The 18,581-nt window shown below is 45.8% G+C and overlaps 1 protein-coding gene across 2 annotated transcripts in view; it reads left to right on the forward strand.

The window, feature by feature from the left end:
- Nucleotides 1-18,581, forward strand: part of LOC123996693 (calmodulin-regulated spectrin-associated protein 2-like) — a 99,040-nt gene continuing 80,459 nt past the window's right edge. For both annotated transcript variants that reach the window (XM_046300298.1, XM_046300307.1), the window contains exons 1-2: nucleotides 1-714; nucleotides 13,746-14,017. In XM_046300298.1, the coding sequence (XP_046156254.1) occupies nucleotides 573-714; nucleotides 13,746-14,017 (414 nt within the window). In that variant the 5' untranslated portion in view covers nucleotides 1-572. The remainder of the gene's footprint in view (nucleotides 715-13,745; nucleotides 14,018-18,581) is intronic.

An 18,581-nucleotide genomic window follows, 5' to 3' on the forward strand; every position in this document is an offset into this window, starting at 1 on the left:
CCGCAACAAGCAAGGAAAAGCAGAGGGGAACCAACTTGTGTTTGAAAACAAAGACTTGAATGGGAATCGGAATGTTTTGTCTCTCTATCTGAAGAAAATATGCGCCTTCCTCAGTGAGATTCTTCTGAAATAGGTTGACAGCTATTAGGCGAACCCCATTTAAACTGGGGCGTATTCATTACGCCGATTCTGTTGCAAAACTTTTCTTAAAAGTAAGCAAACGGAACGAAACGGGGAGGGACCTGCCTGAATTTCTCCAATAGAAACTCTGTTTGGACGAATGATTACAACCCAGGTAGCAGCAGAATGGCTGAAAAATACAGGCAGAGTCGCTAATTGCACTATTCATTTTGACTCAAAGGAGTTAGACAATACCATACCGATGGTTGGCAGTCAACCCTCCCTCCATGTCTGCTCCAACGATTTGTACAATTACATAGGCAATTGAAGGCTGGCAAATCAAGTAACGTGTGGTGCATTTAACTCCTTTATGGTGGGATGTCATCGACTTCTATTGCGACATAGTTAGTAATCATTGTGTTTGCTGAAGGCTGTTGACACTTCAGGGTGTTATGATGGGTGAAGTGACGGACGCCAGGGAAATTAAAAACACCTTTATTGTTCCCGCAATAAAGTCTTCCGGTCACTATGATTGTTCTCGAGCAAAAATCTACTGTAGCCTCACGTGGCTGGTGGCCAAAGCATTTGGGACAGGTAGGTGGTGTTCTGTTTTTATAAATGGCATGGTTTCATTTAGTTTGTCAATAATTACATATATTTGGTTTTTCAAACATATTTGTCAGCAATGTGGCTGTTTTCCCCATTGCAATATTATAGCTCAGCTACACAAATAACACACACCACACCATTCAAGCTAACAAGATATGCATTTTTAAAGTGCAATTGATGTGTATGTTGTGTGTGTGTGTGTGTATATATATATATATATATATATATATACACTGTAAAACCACTGTATTTAGAATCCCTGAGGGAAGCATCCATCCAAAACGAACAGGCATCATTCTCAAATAGACCTCTGCTAATTAAGAACCAGAACAGCTGCGTGATCAATTCTTATCTAGTTCAGTTCCGTTCATTGGCAGTGGACTATAAACACGAGGGGTGAGAAGTGAAACGGTGCCACAGATTGTGAATGTATCCTGCTTGAGAGCTATGACTCTTGAGTATGACACCACCCACACCATAATATCAGATCTAGATGGCTGGTGATGCGATCCTACATTCACAATCAAATGGTTATAGTTGTTACCATGGTTATAGTTGTTACCATGGTTATCAGTAAGCCTCTATAGTAAGAGCATGCGACTCATATTATTATTATGTCAAACAGTAATGATAATGTTGATACTCGGGTTCACATTGGTGGCTATGTCTACAGTAGACCTAGTTACAGTATTAGTCACGAGAGTCATATTTGAGGCTAATGTAGTAACAAATAGCAGAGCAGTAATAGTTGTTTGGATAGCAATTTAGGTACTTCAACAAAGACAACAGTTTTATGTGGTGGTAATATAAATTCATTTGGATATAAATTTGAATCTGAACACAAACCTTTTGTCACTTTGTAGGGGGGTGTACAGACCATGATATATCCATAAAATGTGAATTATCACCAATCCAATTGTTTTCCACCTCACCCCATTGCTCAAAACTGCATTGAGTCCCAATGGTCACTGATGACCAGATTAGAGATCTCATGACTCATCTGTGAAGCAAGGCCCAGCTCAATGATGTGGAATGTAGCTTGAAGCTGGTCAAGAGGTGCTTGTGTGGGTCTGGCTTCCCGGATACAGATTGATAGTAGACCTGGTCTAAAAAGCATGTTCAATCGAGATTCTCCACTGAAAGAGCATTTTAGTCTAGGCTTAATCTGTGCCTGGGAATCTCGCTCTAGGGGTCTTTTCGATACATTTTAATTACTGCACCTTGAGTTTAATTCCAAGACATGCAGTATTGCTATAAGCCTCATAGTCACGGGGACAATATGTGACCTTTTGAAAGCAGTTCAAACAGCACACGTTCTGGGGGAAAGTACTTCACATCTTATACCCTGTTCTTTGATATGTTTTGAACCTTGGGTTTGGGTTTGGTAATAGACAGCAGTTTGCCTGAAGGAGGATTGTGTTGTATAACCTACTCCGTGTACTCAAGCCTACTGTTTGTTAAAGGCCATAGAGCAGATGCAGAGATTGCTTTACAGAAGGGAACATAGTAGTTGAGGTGGCCTAGTGGTTAGAGGGGGGCGGCAGGTGGCCTAGTGGTTAGAGGGGGGCGGCAGGTGGCCTAGTGGTTAGAGGGGGCGGCAGGTGGCCTAGTGGTTAGAGGGGGGCGGCAGGTGGCCTAGTGGTTAGAGGGGGGCGGCAGGTGGCCTAGTGGTTAGAGGGGGGCGGCAGGTGGCCTAGTGGTTAGAGGGGGGCGGCAGGTAGCCTAGTGGTTAGAACGTTGAACTAGTAACCAAAAGGTTGCCAGATCAAATCCCCGAGTTGACAAAAATCTGTCGTTCTGCCCCTGAACAGGCAGTTAACCCACTGTTCCTAGACCCGTCATTGAAATTAAGAATCTGTTCTTAACTGACTTGCCCAGTTAAATAAAGGTACAAAAAAAGGTGATTGTGCCAAATGTAAGGAGATATATGGGGTCTATATGGGGTCAACATGTCTCCTCAGATACAAAGCTAATGTCTGATATGAGGCTTTAATCGCTGGACTAGATATAATAACCATTGTTCACAAACATAACTTTTGATAAGATGTTAGGAGTTGTAAAGATACAGTGCATTTGCAAAGTATTCAGACCCCATGACTTTTTCCACATTCCAATCAGGCCTTTATGGTAGAGTTGCCAGATGGAAGCCGGCACTCAATGAAAGGCACATGACAGCCCAATTTTCTCAAATACACCTAAAGGACCTCTCAGACCAAGAGAAAACAGATTCTCAGGTCTGATTTAAATCAAGATTGAACTATTTGGCCTGACTGCCAAGCGTCACGTCTTGAGGAAACGTGGCACCATCCCTAAGGGAAAGCATGGTGGTGGCATTGTCATGCTGCGAGGATATTTTTTCAACGGCAGGGACTGGGAGACTAGTCAGGATCGGAGGAAAGATGGACGAAGCAAAGTAAAAAGAGATCCTTGATGAAAACCTGCTCCAGAGCACTCGGGACCTCAGACTGGGGCGAAGGTTCACCTTCCAACAGGACAACAACCCTAAGCACACAGCCAAGACAATGCAGGAGGGGCTTCTGGACAAGTCTCTGAATGTGCTTGAGTGGCCCAGCCAGAGCCCGGCCTTGAAGCCGATCAAACATCTCTTTAGAGACCTGAAGAATACATGTGCAGCGACACTCCCCATCCAACCTGACAGAGCTTGAGAGCATCTCCAGAGAAGAATGGGAGAAACTCTCCAAATACAGGTGTCCCGAACTTGTAGCATCATGCTGCCAAAGGTGCTTCAACAAAGTACTGAGTGTCTGAATACCCTTTGGTCTGAATACTTATGTAAATGTCATATTTCAGTTTTTAGTTATTATAAATTTGCAAAAAAAAAAATCTAAACCTGTTTTTGCTTTGTTATTGTGTATAGATTGATGAGAAAGAATAAAGCTGTAATGGAACAAATTGTGGAAAAAGTCCAGGGGTCTGAATACTTTCTGAATGCAACATTTAACTTTTGTCCTTTGTCTCACTGACATTTTTACGTTTTACATTTTTTTTGGTCATTTTAAAAAGACGCTCTTATCCCACTGGTCCCCCGTGGGAGTCGAACCAACAGCCCGGGCGTTCCAAGCACCGTGCCCTACCAACTGAGCCACACGGCACCACTGACAGTATGAATAAGAACAATAAATGGACGAGAAAGTTACATCAATTCTGACACGTATCTAATACACTAGCATACGATTCAGATAGTAACTGCCTGTAAATCAATCCCATTCAAACTCCCAACTGTTGTCATGAAAAGCTGCGTCCGTATTCAAATAGCATCTCAAAGTAGCCTTGGTCCAGGATCAGGATCAGATCTGTCCTTTTTATAAGGTGTATTCATTATGCTCTAAAAGGGAAAAACTGATCCTGTATCAGTACTCCTTCACTTAGTTTCTTTGTGAGTACGTGACCTGGTCGTATTTAATTTGCCCTCTGTTGTGCTTGTTTTTAATGCCCTACGTTGACTATTAATTAGATCTGGGAGTGAGGGGAAAAAAAGCACTCCTAAAAACAACTGCGCTTTGAATCTAGCACAACCTCGACAAGACATGTTTTTATTCCTTTGACTAACTGAACAGATCATCTTGTCTTAGATGTTATTCATAAAGACTGGCACAGATCTACACACTGTAGCATAGTAGAACAGTCAAGTATATCCTCATACCCGAGAACCCTTTTCTGTTTTTTTTTGAGTGGAACATCTAATTTAATTAATTTCACCAATTTGATTGGGGGCTATATGTATCAAGCACCTCAGTGAAGGAGTAAATTAAGTCCCCTTTGTCCTTGCTATTTGATTCGTTGTCATCTAAAAGTTAAATCTGACCCTGAATCAGCACTCCTACTTTGAGACACTTGCTACAATTGGCCCCTTGACCAAAGGTGATGCAGTTGGATTCGGGCCTCGGAGAGACAGAACATTCTACTGCAGTTGGATTCGGGCCTCTGAGAGACAGAACATTCTACTGCAGTTGGATTCGGGCCTCGGAGAGACAGAACATTCTACTGCAGTTGGATTCGGGCCTCGGAGAGACAGAACATTCTACTGCAGTTGGATTCGGGCCTCGGAGAGACAGAACATTCTACTGCAGTTGGATTCGGGCCTCGGAGAGACAGAACATTCTACTGCAGTTGGATTCGAGAGACAGAACATTCTACTGCAGTTGGATTCGGGCCTCGGAGAGACAGAACATTCTACTGCAGTTGGATTCGGGCCTCGGAGAGACAGAACATTCTACTGCAGTTGATTCAGTGAGAGACAGAACATTCTACTGCAGTTGGATTCGGGCCTCGGAGAGACAGAACATTCTATTGCAGTTGACAGTGAGCCGATTCGAGGTTTTGTTGCTCTGTAATATTGGAAAATACATGCGCTTCTAACCAGATCCCTCCGTGTACCGTATTTTCAATTGGGTCTGAATGAAATGGGATGATTCCAAAAATACTGTCTCATGTTCCCAAAGGTAGAGAGGCAGATCTGGTCTTCAGATCCCACACTGCTACCGCTCAGAATACTTTCAGGCACATGAGCAATTAAGCAGAGTTTGAGAGCGCACACACACACACACACACACACACACACACACACACACACACACACACACACACACACACACAGAGATGACACATCTGGAATATATCAGATTTCGGTGTTGTCGGATTGTAATGGTAACCTGTGTGGAACATATAATGCAGTTCTGCTCAGCATTTGAGGTAGGAGAGGTTAGGGACTCGAGGTAGGAGAGGTTAGGGACTCGAGGTAGGAGAGGTTAGGGACTCGAGGTAGGAGAGGTTAGGGACTCGAGGTAGGAGAGGTTAGGGACTCGAGGTAGGAGAGGTTAGGGACTCGAGGTAGGAGAGGTTAGGGACTCGAGGTAGGAGAGGTTAGGGACTCGAGGTAGGAGAGGTTAGGGACTCGAGGTAGGAGAGGTTAGGGACTCGAGGTAGGAGAGGTTAGGGACTTGAGTTTCGAGACTTGAGGTAGGAGAGGTTAGAGACTTGAGGTAGGAGAGGTTAGAGATTTGACTCAGACTCGCCCTGATAGACTTACCTAAAGTGACCTATTGACAAGTAGGGAGTTCTGTTTTTTTCTCTTTACCCCTTTGTGAATGCTACTATTTATACTCTCCTTTCTGGCTCGTCCTATACAGCAGGTCCAGTGAGAGAGGAGTAGGCTATCCCTTGTCAATGTAGATTATTTGATCGAGGTAGGCATTATGGTGTCATCGTCTCAAAGGACTCTAGCCCCACCCCTAACCTTTATTTCCTGTCCTCGCCTCTGGGAGCCTGGGTCCACCCCTAACCTTTATTTACTGTCCTCGCCTCTGGGAGCCTGGGTCCACCCCTAACCTTTATTTACTGTCCTCGCCTCTGGGAGCCTGGGTCCACCCCTAACCTTTATTTACTGTCCTCGCCTCTGGGAGCCTGGGTCCACCCCTAACCTTTATTTACTGTCCTCGCCTCTGGGAGCCTGGGTCCACCCCTAACCTTTATTTACTGTCCTCGCCTCTGGGAGCCTGGGTCCACCCCTAACCTTTATTTACTGTCCTCGCCTCTGGGAGCCTGGGTCCACCCCTAACCTTTATTTACTGTCCTCGCCTCTGGGAGCCTGGGTCCACCCCTAACCTTTATTTACTGTCCTCGCCTCTGGGAGCCTGGGTCCACCCCTAACCTTTATTTACTGTCCTCGCCTCTGGGAGCCTGGGTCCACCCCTAACCTTTATTTACTGTCCTCGCCTCTGGGGAGCCTGGGTCCACCCCTAACCTTTATTTACTGTCCTCGCCTCTGGGGAGCCTGGGTCCACCCCTAACCTTTATTTACTGTCCTCGCCTCTGGGGAGCCTGGGTCCACCCCTAACCTTTATTTACTGTCCTCGCCTCTGGGGAGCCTGGGTCCACCCCTAACCTTTATTTACTGTCCTCGCCTCTGGGGAGCCTGGGTCCACCCCTAACCTTTATTTACTGTCCTCGCCTCTGGGGAGCCTGGGTCCACCCCTAACCTTTATTTACTGTCCTCGCTTCTGGGAGCCGCGTCCACCCCTCCGATTGATCCTCTGGGAGCCGCGTCCACCCCTCCGATTGATCCTCTGGTATCCGCGTCCCCCCTCCGATTGATCCTCTGGGAGCCGCGTCCACCCCTCCGATTGATCCTCTGGGAGCCGCGTCCCCCCCTCCGATTGATCCTCTGGGAGCCGCGTCCATCCCTCCGATTGATCCTCTGCAGTGGTGTAAAGCACTTCAGTAAAAATGTATTTAAAGTACTACTTAAGTAGTTTTTGGGGGTATTTGTATATTTACTATTTATATTTTTGACTACTTTTACTCCACTACCTTCCTAAAGAAAATGATGTACTTTTTACTCCTTGCATTTTTCCTGACACCTAAAAGTACTCGTTACATGTTCAATGCTTAGCAGGAGGGGAAAATGTCTAATTCACGCACTTATCAAGAGAACATCCCTGGTCATCCTATTGCCCTGATCTGGCAGACTCACTAAACACACATGCTTCACACATGCTGTAAATTATGTCTGACTGTTGAAGTGTGCCCCTGGCTATCCGTAAATTAAAAAATAAATAATAATAATAATCGTGCTGGGTTAATATACTTGAAATTTGAAACTATTTATACATTTACTGTGGATACTTAAGTATATTTAAAAACCAAATACTTTTATACTTTTTCTCAGGTAGTATTTTACTGGGTGACTTTCACTTTTACTTGAGTCATTTTCTTTTAATGTATCTTTTCCTTTTTAATCAAGTATGAGAATTGGGTCCTTTTTCCACCACTGGTTCTCTGTTGGTCAGCTTCTTCTCAAGGCGTAGGCCAAGGAGTTGCCCCAAATATAACCACGGAGTCATTCCACCTCAACTCACGAGAGGATTTCAACACCCACCATATCAGATTGTTCTGAAGTTGTCTCTGTAGGTAGAAACAAGATAAAACATTTGCATTCCAGAAGCATTATTTTGTTGAAATATGATTTCATCTCTGAGAAATCAAGCTAATGGATTGCACCCAAATTGGCCATTTTGTATTTATTTATAGGATTCTTTAATCTACCACAAATATTGTACCTAACATTCGATTTGGACGATCAGTTCCTTCTTTGCAACTTTGGTTAGAAAACCAATAGCTTTTGCTCATGACAAATAAATGGTGGGCTCAATTAAGTGGTCAATCCTGTCCTTTAAAAAAAAAAACATTTTTATTTAACTAGGCAGGTCAATTAACAACAAATTCTTATTTACAATGTTCGGCCGACCCCGGCCAAACACGGACGACACTGGGCCAATGACTGCTGACCCCGGCCAAACGGCTGACCCCGGCCAATGACTGCTGACCCCGGCCAATGACGGCTGACCTGGCCAAACACAGACGACACTGGGCCAATGACTGCTGACCCCGGCCAATGACGGCTGACCCCGGCCAAACACGGACGACACTGGGCCAATGACGGCCGACCCCGGCCAAACACAGACGACACTGGGCCAATGACGGCTGACCCCGGCCAATGACGGCTGACCCCGGCCAATGACGGCAGACCCCGGCCAATGACGGCTGACCCGGCCAATGACAGCTGACCCCGGCCAATGACGGCTGACCCCGGCCAAACACGGACGACACTGGGCCAATGACGGCCAAACACGGACGACACTGGGCCAATGACGGCCGACCCCGGCCAAACACGGACGACACTGGGCCAATGACGGCCGACCCCGGCCAAACACGGACGACACTGGGCCAATGACGGCCGACCCCGGCCAAACACGGATGACACTGGGCCAATGACGGCCGACCCCGGCCAAACACGGACGACACTGGGCCAATGACGGCCGAAACCGGACGACACTGGGCCAATGACGGCTGACCCCGGCCAAACACGGACGACACTGGGCCAATGACGGCCGACCCCGGCCAAACACGGACGACACTGGGCCAATGACGGCCGACCCCGGCCAAACACGGACAACACTGGGCGGCCAATTCTGTGCCGCTCTAAGGGATTCCCAATCACAGCCAGATGTGATACAGCCTGGATATGAACCAGGGACTGTAGTGACGCCTCTTGCACGGAGACGCAGTGCCTTAGATCGCTGCGACACTCAAGTGTCCTCAATGAAAGCAATTCAGTTTGTCGTTCACTTAGTAACCTAGTGCTTCAACCCAACTCCTTGAAGAGTGCAACAAATGGCAGCTGTCTGAGAGTGCTATCTATACCTGCGCAATTCTCATACGAAGACGTTTCCTATAAGCTCCAAACTTTGACGGAGAAATGGGATAGTGACTAAAATGTTGATAATAAATAAATAAATAAATAAATAAATAAATAAATAAATAAATAAAATAGTACAATTATAATGCATTGTATGTTTTTCATTAAAATGTTTAGAAAACATTTGTAGTGGGATTAGTGATACCTACCATTTAACCATTTAACCCAACACCAATACAAAACAGTAAACAGTGTATGTTTGGGACTCTTACCATTGAACACTTTAAAAATAAAGTACAAATATGTTTGTCTTCTGTGTCCATATGAATAACCCCTTTGATGTAACTGGAATGATGAGAGATATGTTCTTCTTCTGTTTTTGATGAGATGGATGTTCTTCTTCTCTGTTTTTGATGAGATGGATGTTCTTCTTCTCTGTTTTTGATGAGATGGATGTTCTTCTTCTCTGTTTTTGATGAGATGGATGTTCTTCTTCTCTGTTTTTGTTTTATTGTTTCACTGCCATACTGTGTTTAACTGTGTTGGATCTTGTCCAGCCATCTTGTCTCAAGAGGACCACAATGGAAATAAGTCCCAGACTTTATTGTGTGTTATCCTCCATGATTTTATTCATGTGCATGTATGGCTTTTTCAAGTTTTATGTGTGCTTGTTTTTTTTAAATGGTCGAACTAAGGACCACTTTCTCTGTAAATAGGAGGAACAACATGAATTTGTGCATGACGCAGGAATAATGCGGTGCGACTCGTGTTTCGCCATCAGCGGAGGAAAGGGAGAGCGGAGGGATGTTGAGAGGTGGACCCTCCACTGAGACTGACCATCAGTCTGCTGCTCTCTCCCTCTGAGACTGACCATCAGTCTGGTGCTCTCTCCCTCCCCTGAGACTGACCATCAGTCTGGTGCTCTCTCCCTCCTCTGAGACTGACCATCAGTCTGGTGCTCTCTCCCTCTGAGACTGACCATCAGTCTGGTGCTCTCTCCCTCCTCTGAGACTGACCATCAGTCTGGTGCTCTCTCCCTCCACTGAGACTGACCATCAGTCTGGTGCTCTCTCCCTCCACTGAGACTGACCATCAGTCTGGTGCTCTCTCCCTCCCCTGAGACTGACCATCAGTCTGGTGCTCTCTCCCTCCCCTGAGACTGACCATCAGTCTGGTGCTCTCTCCCTCCCCTGAGACTGACCATCAGTCTGGTGCTCTCTCCCTCCCCTGAGACTGACCATCAGTCTGGTGCTCTCTCCCTCCCCTGAGACTGACCATCAGTCTGGTGCTCTCTCCCTCCCCTGAGACTGACCATCGGTCTGGTGCTCTCTCCCTCCCCTGAGACTGACCATCGGTCTGGTGCTCTCTCCCTCCCCTGAGACTGACCATCGGTCTGGTGCTCTCTCCCTCCCCTGAGACTGACCATCGGTCTGGTGCTCTCTCCCTCCCCTGAGACTGACCATCGGTCTGGTGCTCTCTCCCTCCCCTGAGACTGACCATCGGTCTGGTGCTCTCTCCCTCCCCCCTGAGACTGACCATCAGTCTGGTGCTCGCTCTCTCCCTCCCCTGAGACTGACCATCAGTCTGGTGCTCGCTCTCTCCCTCCCCTGAGACTGACCATCAGTCTGGTGCTCGCTCTCTCCCTCCCCTGAGACTGACCATCAGTCTGGTGCTCTCTCCCTCCCCTGAGACTGACCATCGGTCTGGTGCTCTCTCCCTCCCCTGAGACTGACCATCTCCCTCCCCTGAGACTGACCATCAGTCTGGTGCTCTCTCTCCTCCCCTGAGACTGACCATCAGTCTGGTGCTCTGGTGCTCTCCCTCCCCTGAGACTGACCATCGGTCTGGTGCTCTCTCTCCCTCCCCTGAGACTGACCATCGGTCTGGTGCTCTCTCCCTCCCCTGAGACTGACCATCGGTCTGGTGCTCGCTCTCCCCCCCCTGAGACTGACCATCGGTCTGGTGCTCGCTCCCTCCCCTGAGACTGACCATCAGTCTGGTGCTCGCTCCTCCCTCCCCTGAGACTGACCATCAGTCTGGTGCTCGAGACTGACCATCGGTCTGGTGCTCTCCCCCCTGAGACTGACCATCAGTCTGGTGCTCGCTCCTCCCTCCCCTGAGACTGACCATCAGTCTGGTGCCATCGGTCTGGTGCTCTCTCCCTCCCCTGAGACTGACCATCGGTCTGGTGCTCGCTCCCTCCCCTGAGACTGACCATCGGTCTGGTGCTCTCTCCCTCCCCTGAGACTGACCATCGGTCTGGTGCTCCCCTCCCCTGAGACTGACCATCGGTCTGGTGACCATCGCTCTCTCCCTCCCCTGAGACTGACCATCAGTCTGGTGCTCGCTCTCTCCCTCCCCTGAGACTGACCATCAGTCTGGTGCTCGCTCTCTCCCTCCCCTGAGACTGACCATCAGTCTGGTGCTCTCTCCCTCCCCCCCCTGAGACTGACCATCAGTCTGGTGCTCTCTCCCTCCCCTGAGACTGACCCTCGGTCTGCTGCTCTCTCCCTCCGCTGAGACTGACCCTCGGTCTGCTGCTCTCTCCCTCCACTGAGACTGACCCTCGGTCTGCTGCTCTCTTCCTCGGTCTGCTGCTCTCTCCCTCCACTGAGACTGACCCTCAGATGCAGGCACCACCAGCCCATAAAAAAATGCTAATTATTTTAATGTATGCTCATTCAGCTGTGCTTCACAAGTCATACAACAATGGATCTATTACCGGTTTGATCATATAGCCTACCTCAAATTTTGAAATATAATTTAAAAAATGTCCTGAACAACAATGCATTGGCAGGGCAATGAATGTATAGCCAATATGCAGTGATAATATATTGGGCCTATAGCCTACTGCACTAACCTCATTGCTACAGAACTGTTTATAATTGGTTAATGTTGCATAGGCTTAGGTTTTTTTACGTCGTAAAAAAAATCTGACCGGTAGATCTCGGCCTCCATTTTGACTCCAAGTGATCTTGACACTAGAGTCTTGGTTCTAGAGTTTCCCTGTTAACACTATCAATGTTTCCCTTTACTGTGGCAATTGTGATCAAATCAATACAAAATTAGCCACTTTCAATGCAATATACTCGAAACCAAACAAACTATGCAAGAGATTTTTGTTGTAGGCAGAATGCATCGGAGTAAGATTCTATTGCAATGACAAGCACTACTCAAGCCCGTTCTCTAAAGAGACCAGTGCGCTATAACCAGTCAGACCTTCAGTAGGCCTATATGTAAATAGACCATTGCCATATATGGAACTGTGCCATTCACTTTGAACTGGACTGTGTTTACAGTATGAGCGGTCTTGAGTAGATGTGCTTGTTTTGAGATCAAAGTGAAAGCATGTAGCCACGTGTGCACATATTTGTTTTTATCCTTTGCTAGTTAGTGAGTTATTAGCCCAGTTATAGAGCAATTTTCGTATTAAAGAGGCAGTGTTGTATTTTGAGACCGGCTTGAATAAGCTACGTAGCCAATAGGCAGAGGGTAGCATAATTTGTCTGATTCTCTGTAGTAATGGTATGGGAATAATAATGCATTTTATAAAGTGTTTTATTGTATCAAACAACACAACATTTTCAGTCACTCTGGTAGGCCTACATTATGATCAAATAGCCACAGTAGCCTACTTGGCTACTGCAGACCTCAAATTTGCTCATCGCTGAATTTTTTGGAATACGATGTAATTAATTGAATTATTTGAATATGATATAAATGATGTACATTGAAAGTGCCAATTTGGGTGCAATCAATTTCTCAGAAATCATAATAAATGTCAACAAAATAATGTTTCAGGAATGCTCATCTTCGAACTACTAAAAAAACGATTTCAGAAAAATCTGGCTTGCTAAAATGACACTGAAACAGGGTCAGATTAATTCTTCATCCCGCTAAAGGTTTAGGTAAGGACTGTTGGTAATCTGATCCTAGATCTGCAATTAATAGCAACTTCTACCTCAAGTACCCTTTGGTGACCTTGTTGTTAATGAGATAGCGTGTCTCTGATATGAGCTGCTGACTTGGCCTGTCTAATATGATCCCCAGAGTGGTGTGAGGGTGGATGAAGGGTGTGAAGCTGAGAAGTTCCCTCTTACTGTGTCTTTACCGATCATAATGAACACCCATCTGCTCCGTGTGTGTGTGCGCGGCAGAGTGTTACATCGTGAAGGAATCAATCTACTTTCAGCCACACTCTTAACGTGCAGCTCCTTGAGTGGTGTGAAAATCAGGTTGTTTTATAGCTTGTTGTTTTGTGGATACAGAGTCTCTGGTCTTTATACCGTCCTCATTTTCTCAACACCCTGTGAAAGTCTCACAAGGAAGAAATACATTTTTGAACTAATATATATATATATATATATATACACACTCTGATCAGGTTCCTTTCCTACTGTAGTTTCCATGGTAACACACATTGCAGTTCATCCATAGTGTATTTCATAATGGATATAACCACCATGTCTTTTGGATGAGGAAACAATGAAGTAGACTCAATTACTATCAGTCGTGTTGACTTGTTCAATACTATATTGACACCCTAATCTTGTTTATATCAGGAACAACAACACTGTATCAGGTACTATGAGCTGGTTTTAGGAGTGGAACGGTTGTCTAGTTAACGGTTAACTACTGCGCATGATTCCCTTTTGCATTACAACATTTAGAAAGTTAATTATACATTTTTCCTGGGAGCAAATGGTATATTCACCGATTCACTCTTGACTTAGAAAAATGTAGTATGGGCCAAAGCATATTCTCTCTTTTGACCTCTCTACCTCTCCCTCCTAAACAGACAGTGTCCCGACCGACCTGAAGGAGCCCTTCTACACAGACCAGTATGAACAGGAACATCTGAAGCCTGCAGTAGTCAGCCTACTGCTGTCTGCTGAGCTCTACTGCAGAGCCGGGAGCCTCATCCTGACAAGTGGAGGTCACGATGCTGTCACCCAGCCCCTGGTTGGTCACGATGCTGTCATCCAGGCCCTGGCCCAGAAGGGACTCCACGTCACAGACCAGACAAGGCTGGTTACTGAGAGAGACCTCCGCAAGAGGCCCCTACAGATGGTAAGGGAGAGGGGTTGGGTTGGGGGATAGTGTGTGGCTGTGGGTCTGGTTACTGAGAGAGACCTCCGCAAGAGGCCCCTACAGATGGTAAGAGAGAGAGGGGTTGGGTTGAGGGATAGTGTGTGGCTGTGGGTCTTGTTACTGAGAGAGACCTCCGCAAGAGGCCCCTACAGATGGTATGGCAGGATAGTCTATGGGTTAGAGTGTTGGACTAGAAACTGAAAGGTTGCAAGTTCAAATCCCCGAGCTGACAAGGTACAAATCTGTCGTTCTGCCCCTGAACAGGCAGTTAACCCACTGTTCCTAGGCCGTCATTGAAAATAAGAATTTGTTCTTAACTGACTTGCCTCGTTAAATAAAGGTAAAATGAATAAAATTTTAAAAAGATGGTAAGGGAGAGGGGTTGGGTTGGGGGATAGTGTGTGGCTGTGGGTCTTGTTACTGAGAGAGACCTCCGCAAGAGGCCCCTACAGATGGTAAGAGAGAGGGGTTGGGTTGAGGGATAGTGTGTGGCTGTGGATCTCTCTCCCTCCATGTTTTTTGTGTGACTTCTTTCAGTCTGTTTTAGTGTCTTTTAGTGGATATCTCTCTCTTTGTCTTGCTATCTGCATCTGTCTCTCTCATCTCTGTATTTCTCTATAGCCTAGGTCTTCTCCTTGTTTTATTGAAGCAGTCTCCACCTGCAGGATTTGATTGGTAGGGGTTTTACCGGAATTACTTGAAACTACCCTGGCCTAATCAGAATACCCTCATAAGCATGAGAATGTTAATGCCCAGTACCCACATCGTTTTGAAATCAGCCCACTATTTTTTGGGGTGGACCGTCTGTCTGTCTCTGTCTGGTCTTGTCGTCTCGTCTAAGTAAGTAGTTGCTGTTTGTATCTCTACTACTCTTCCTCTCTATTCCCCTGTTTTATCTTTCAGCCTTTCTCCATGAGGCTTTGGTCAAACGGGGGAATAGGGAACGGGGTATATTTGGAACTTGAAGCTTTCCACCTTCTCCACTGCGGCCCTGTCGATGTGGATATGGGTGTGCTCCCTCTGCTGTTTCCTGAAGTCCGCGATCAGCCCCTTTGTTTTGGTGACGTTGAGGGAGAGGTTATTTTCCTGGCACCACTCTGCCAGAGCCCTCACCTCCTCCCTGTAGGCTGTCTTGTCATTGCTGATAATCAGGCCTATTACTGTTGTGTCGTCTGCAAACTTGATGATTGTGTTGGAGGCGTGTGTGGCTACGCAGTCATGGGTGAACAGCGAGTACAGGAGTGGGCTGAGCAAGCACCCTTGTGGGGCCACTGTGTTGAGGATCAGCAAAGTGGAGGTGTTGTTTCCTACCTTTACCATCTGGGAGTGGCCCGTCAGCAACTCCAGGACCCAGTTGCACAGGGCGGGGTTCAGATCCAGGGCCACGAGCTTAATCATGAGCTTGTAGGGTACTATGGTGTTAAAGGCTGAGCTGTAGTCAATGAACAGCATTCTTACATAGGTATTCCTCTTGTCCAGATGGGAACAGGCAGTGCGATGGCAATTGCATCATCTCTGGATCTATTGGGGCGGTAAGCAAAAGTGCGTCTAGGGTGTCCGGTAAGGTAGAGGTGATAACTAGCCTCTCAAAGCACTTCATGATGACAGAAGTGAGTGCTACGGGGCGATAGTCATTTTGTTCAGTTACCTTTTCTTAAAGCAAGTGGAGAAAACAGACTGGGACAGGGAGAGATTGAATATGTCCGTAAACACTCCAGCCAGCTGGTCTGCGCATATGCTGAGGACGCGGCTCGAGATGTCATCTGGGCCAACAGCCTTGCGAGGGTTAACACGCTTAAATGTCTTACTCACATAGGCCACAGAGAACGATAGCCCACAGTCCCTGGGAGCAGGCCACAACGGTGGCACTGTGTTATCCTCAAAGCGAGCAAAGAAGGTGTTTAGCTTGTCCGTGAACAAGTCCTCGGTGTCTGCGACATGGCTGGTTTTCCCTTTGTGATTGTCTGTAGACCCTGCCATATACGTCTCGTGTCTGAGCCATTGATTTGTGACTCCACTTAGTCTCTGCACTGATGTTTTGCCTGTACTGACGTTGTTGAATAGACCTTTAGCACGGGTACTTCCTTGAGTTTCTACCTATAGGAAGGGAGGAGCAAAATGGAGTCATGATCTGATTTGCCGAAGGAAGGGTGGGGGTGGGGGGGAGTGGGGGGCTTTGTAGCCATCCCGGAAGGTGGAGTAACAGTGATCGAGAGTTTTTCCAGAGCCAGTATACAGTGTGTTGATAGAACTTCAGTAGTGTTTTTCTCAAATTTGCATTGTAAAAATCCCCAGCTACAATAAATGCGACCTCAGGACATGTGGTTTCCACTTTGCAAAAAGTCCAGTGTAGTTCCTTGAGTGCCGCCATGGTATCAGCTTGAGGGGGAATATACACGGCTGTGACTATAACCCAAGAGAATTCTCTTGGGAGGTAATACCTTTGATTGTTAGGTATTCTAAGTCGGGTGAACAACAGGACTTGAGTCTCTGTATGTTATCACAATCACACCATGAGTAGTTAATCATGAAACATACACCATCGCCTTTCTTCTTCCCAGAGAGCTTTATTCCTGTCTGCGCGATGTACTGAGAACCCAGCTGGCTGTATGGACGGGGACAGTATATCCAGAGAGAGCCATGATTCCATGAAACGGAGTATGTTACAGTCCCTGATGTCTCTCTGGAAGGAGATCCTCGCCCTGAGCTCGTCTACTTTATTATCCAGAGACTGAACATTAGCGAGTAATATACTCGGAAGCGGTGGATGGTGTGCACGGCTCCTGAGTCAGACTAGAAGTCCACTTTGAATACCTCTTCCTGGCCGGTGGTGTCTTGGAGCAGCCTCGGGAAAATTTCAGTTGCCCCGGAGGGTACGAACAAACGATCCAATTCGTGAAAGTCGTATTTCGTAATGCTGGTGAGTTACCTGATATCCAGAAGTTATTTCCGTAACCCAGAAGTTATTTCTGTAATAACACAAAAAACATTCTGGGCTAATAATAATAAATAAAACACACAAAAAAAAACATAATACAAAGTTGCATAGGCATGAGAAGCAGAGCTTCCATGTCTGCCGGTGCCACCTTACACAGACCTGTAGGCTGTCTCGGGACAGAAATGACTAGGCTGGGCAAGGCAGCCCTATCGAGTTGAAATGAGAAGCAATCATTATGCCATGTCTCAGTCACAATAGGAGGCCTTTTTCACCTGATTGGTTTTGGATTGAGGCATGATCATCAAACAGTGTGTCGCAACGTCAATCTTCTTTTGGTACAATGTTTTTATTTTAATTGAATATGCAAATGAGGCAGTTGTTCAAATTCCTAGTTTTTCACTGATTGACATTTTGTTTACTCTACCCTCTCCTCGTTGACTATTTGCAGAAGTAATTGTCAACCATAATTCTGTTGCGTTTCGCTTGTATTGCTGTCCTAATACCAGTCACTATCGACTGCTAACAGTATGACATTTAGTAGAGATTAGGGCACAATTACTGTGTAAATGACAGTTATGGATGAAGACTGCCATGTAAGTACAATAAACGTTATCTAGTCAAAAAACATATACTGATTGTACAGTACCAGTACCAGTCAAAAGTTTTAGAACACCTACTCATTCAAGAGTTTTATTTTTACTATTTTCTACATTGTAGAATAATAGTGAAGACATCAAGACTGAAATAACACATATGGAATCAATAAAGAAAACCTTTGGATGAGTAGGTGTGTCCAAGCTTTTGACTGGTACTGTATGTATATATGTTTATACTGTAGATGCCTTCAGAAATGATTCACAACCCTTTACTCTTTCAAAATTGTTTTGTTGTTACTAAATTTTTAAAATGGATCGAATTTATATTTTGTGTCACTGGCCTACACACAATACCTCGTAATGTTACTTTGGAATTATGCTTCCATTTAACACATGAATACAAAATGAAAAGATTAAATGTCTTAGTTACAGTTTTGACTTGAAAATCTGTTTAAAAATCTGTGGCAAGACTTGAAAATGGCTGTTTTTAAAGTCACCATTGGCCTCATGGGGAAATCCCTGAGCAGTTTCCTTCTTCTACGCCAACTGAGTTAGGAAGGACCCCTGTATCTTTGTAGTGACTGGGTGTATTGATACACCATACAAAGTGTAATTCATTACTTCACCATGCTCAAAGGGATATTCATATAGCCTTCTTTCGTGAGGCATTGGAAAACTTCCCTAGTGTTTGTGGTCTGTGTTTTGAAATTCACTGCTTGACTGGGGGACATGGGGTGTTGCAGAGCGTGTTGCTCAGCCATATGCATGTACAGTGCATTCGGAAAGTATTGAGACCCCTAGACTTTTTCCACATTTTGTTACATTACAGCCTTCTTCTAAAATTGATTAAATTTAGCAAAAACAGTTTTTACAATTGTTTGCAAATGTATTGAACATTTTAAACTGAAATATTACATTTACATAAGTATTCAGACCCTTTACTCAGTACTTTGTTGAAGCAATAGATTGGAAAGTTGCCGTGGTCACCCCCCTCTTCAAAGGGGCATAC

This window comes from Oncorhynchus gorbuscha, linkage group LG02 (genome assembly GCF_021184085.1).
Source record: "Oncorhynchus gorbuscha isolate QuinsamMale2020 ecotype Even-year linkage group LG02, OgorEven_v1.0, whole genome shotgun sequence".
Classification (NCBI taxonomy): Eukaryota; Metazoa; Chordata; class Actinopteri; order Salmoniformes; family Salmonidae; genus Oncorhynchus; species Oncorhynchus gorbuscha.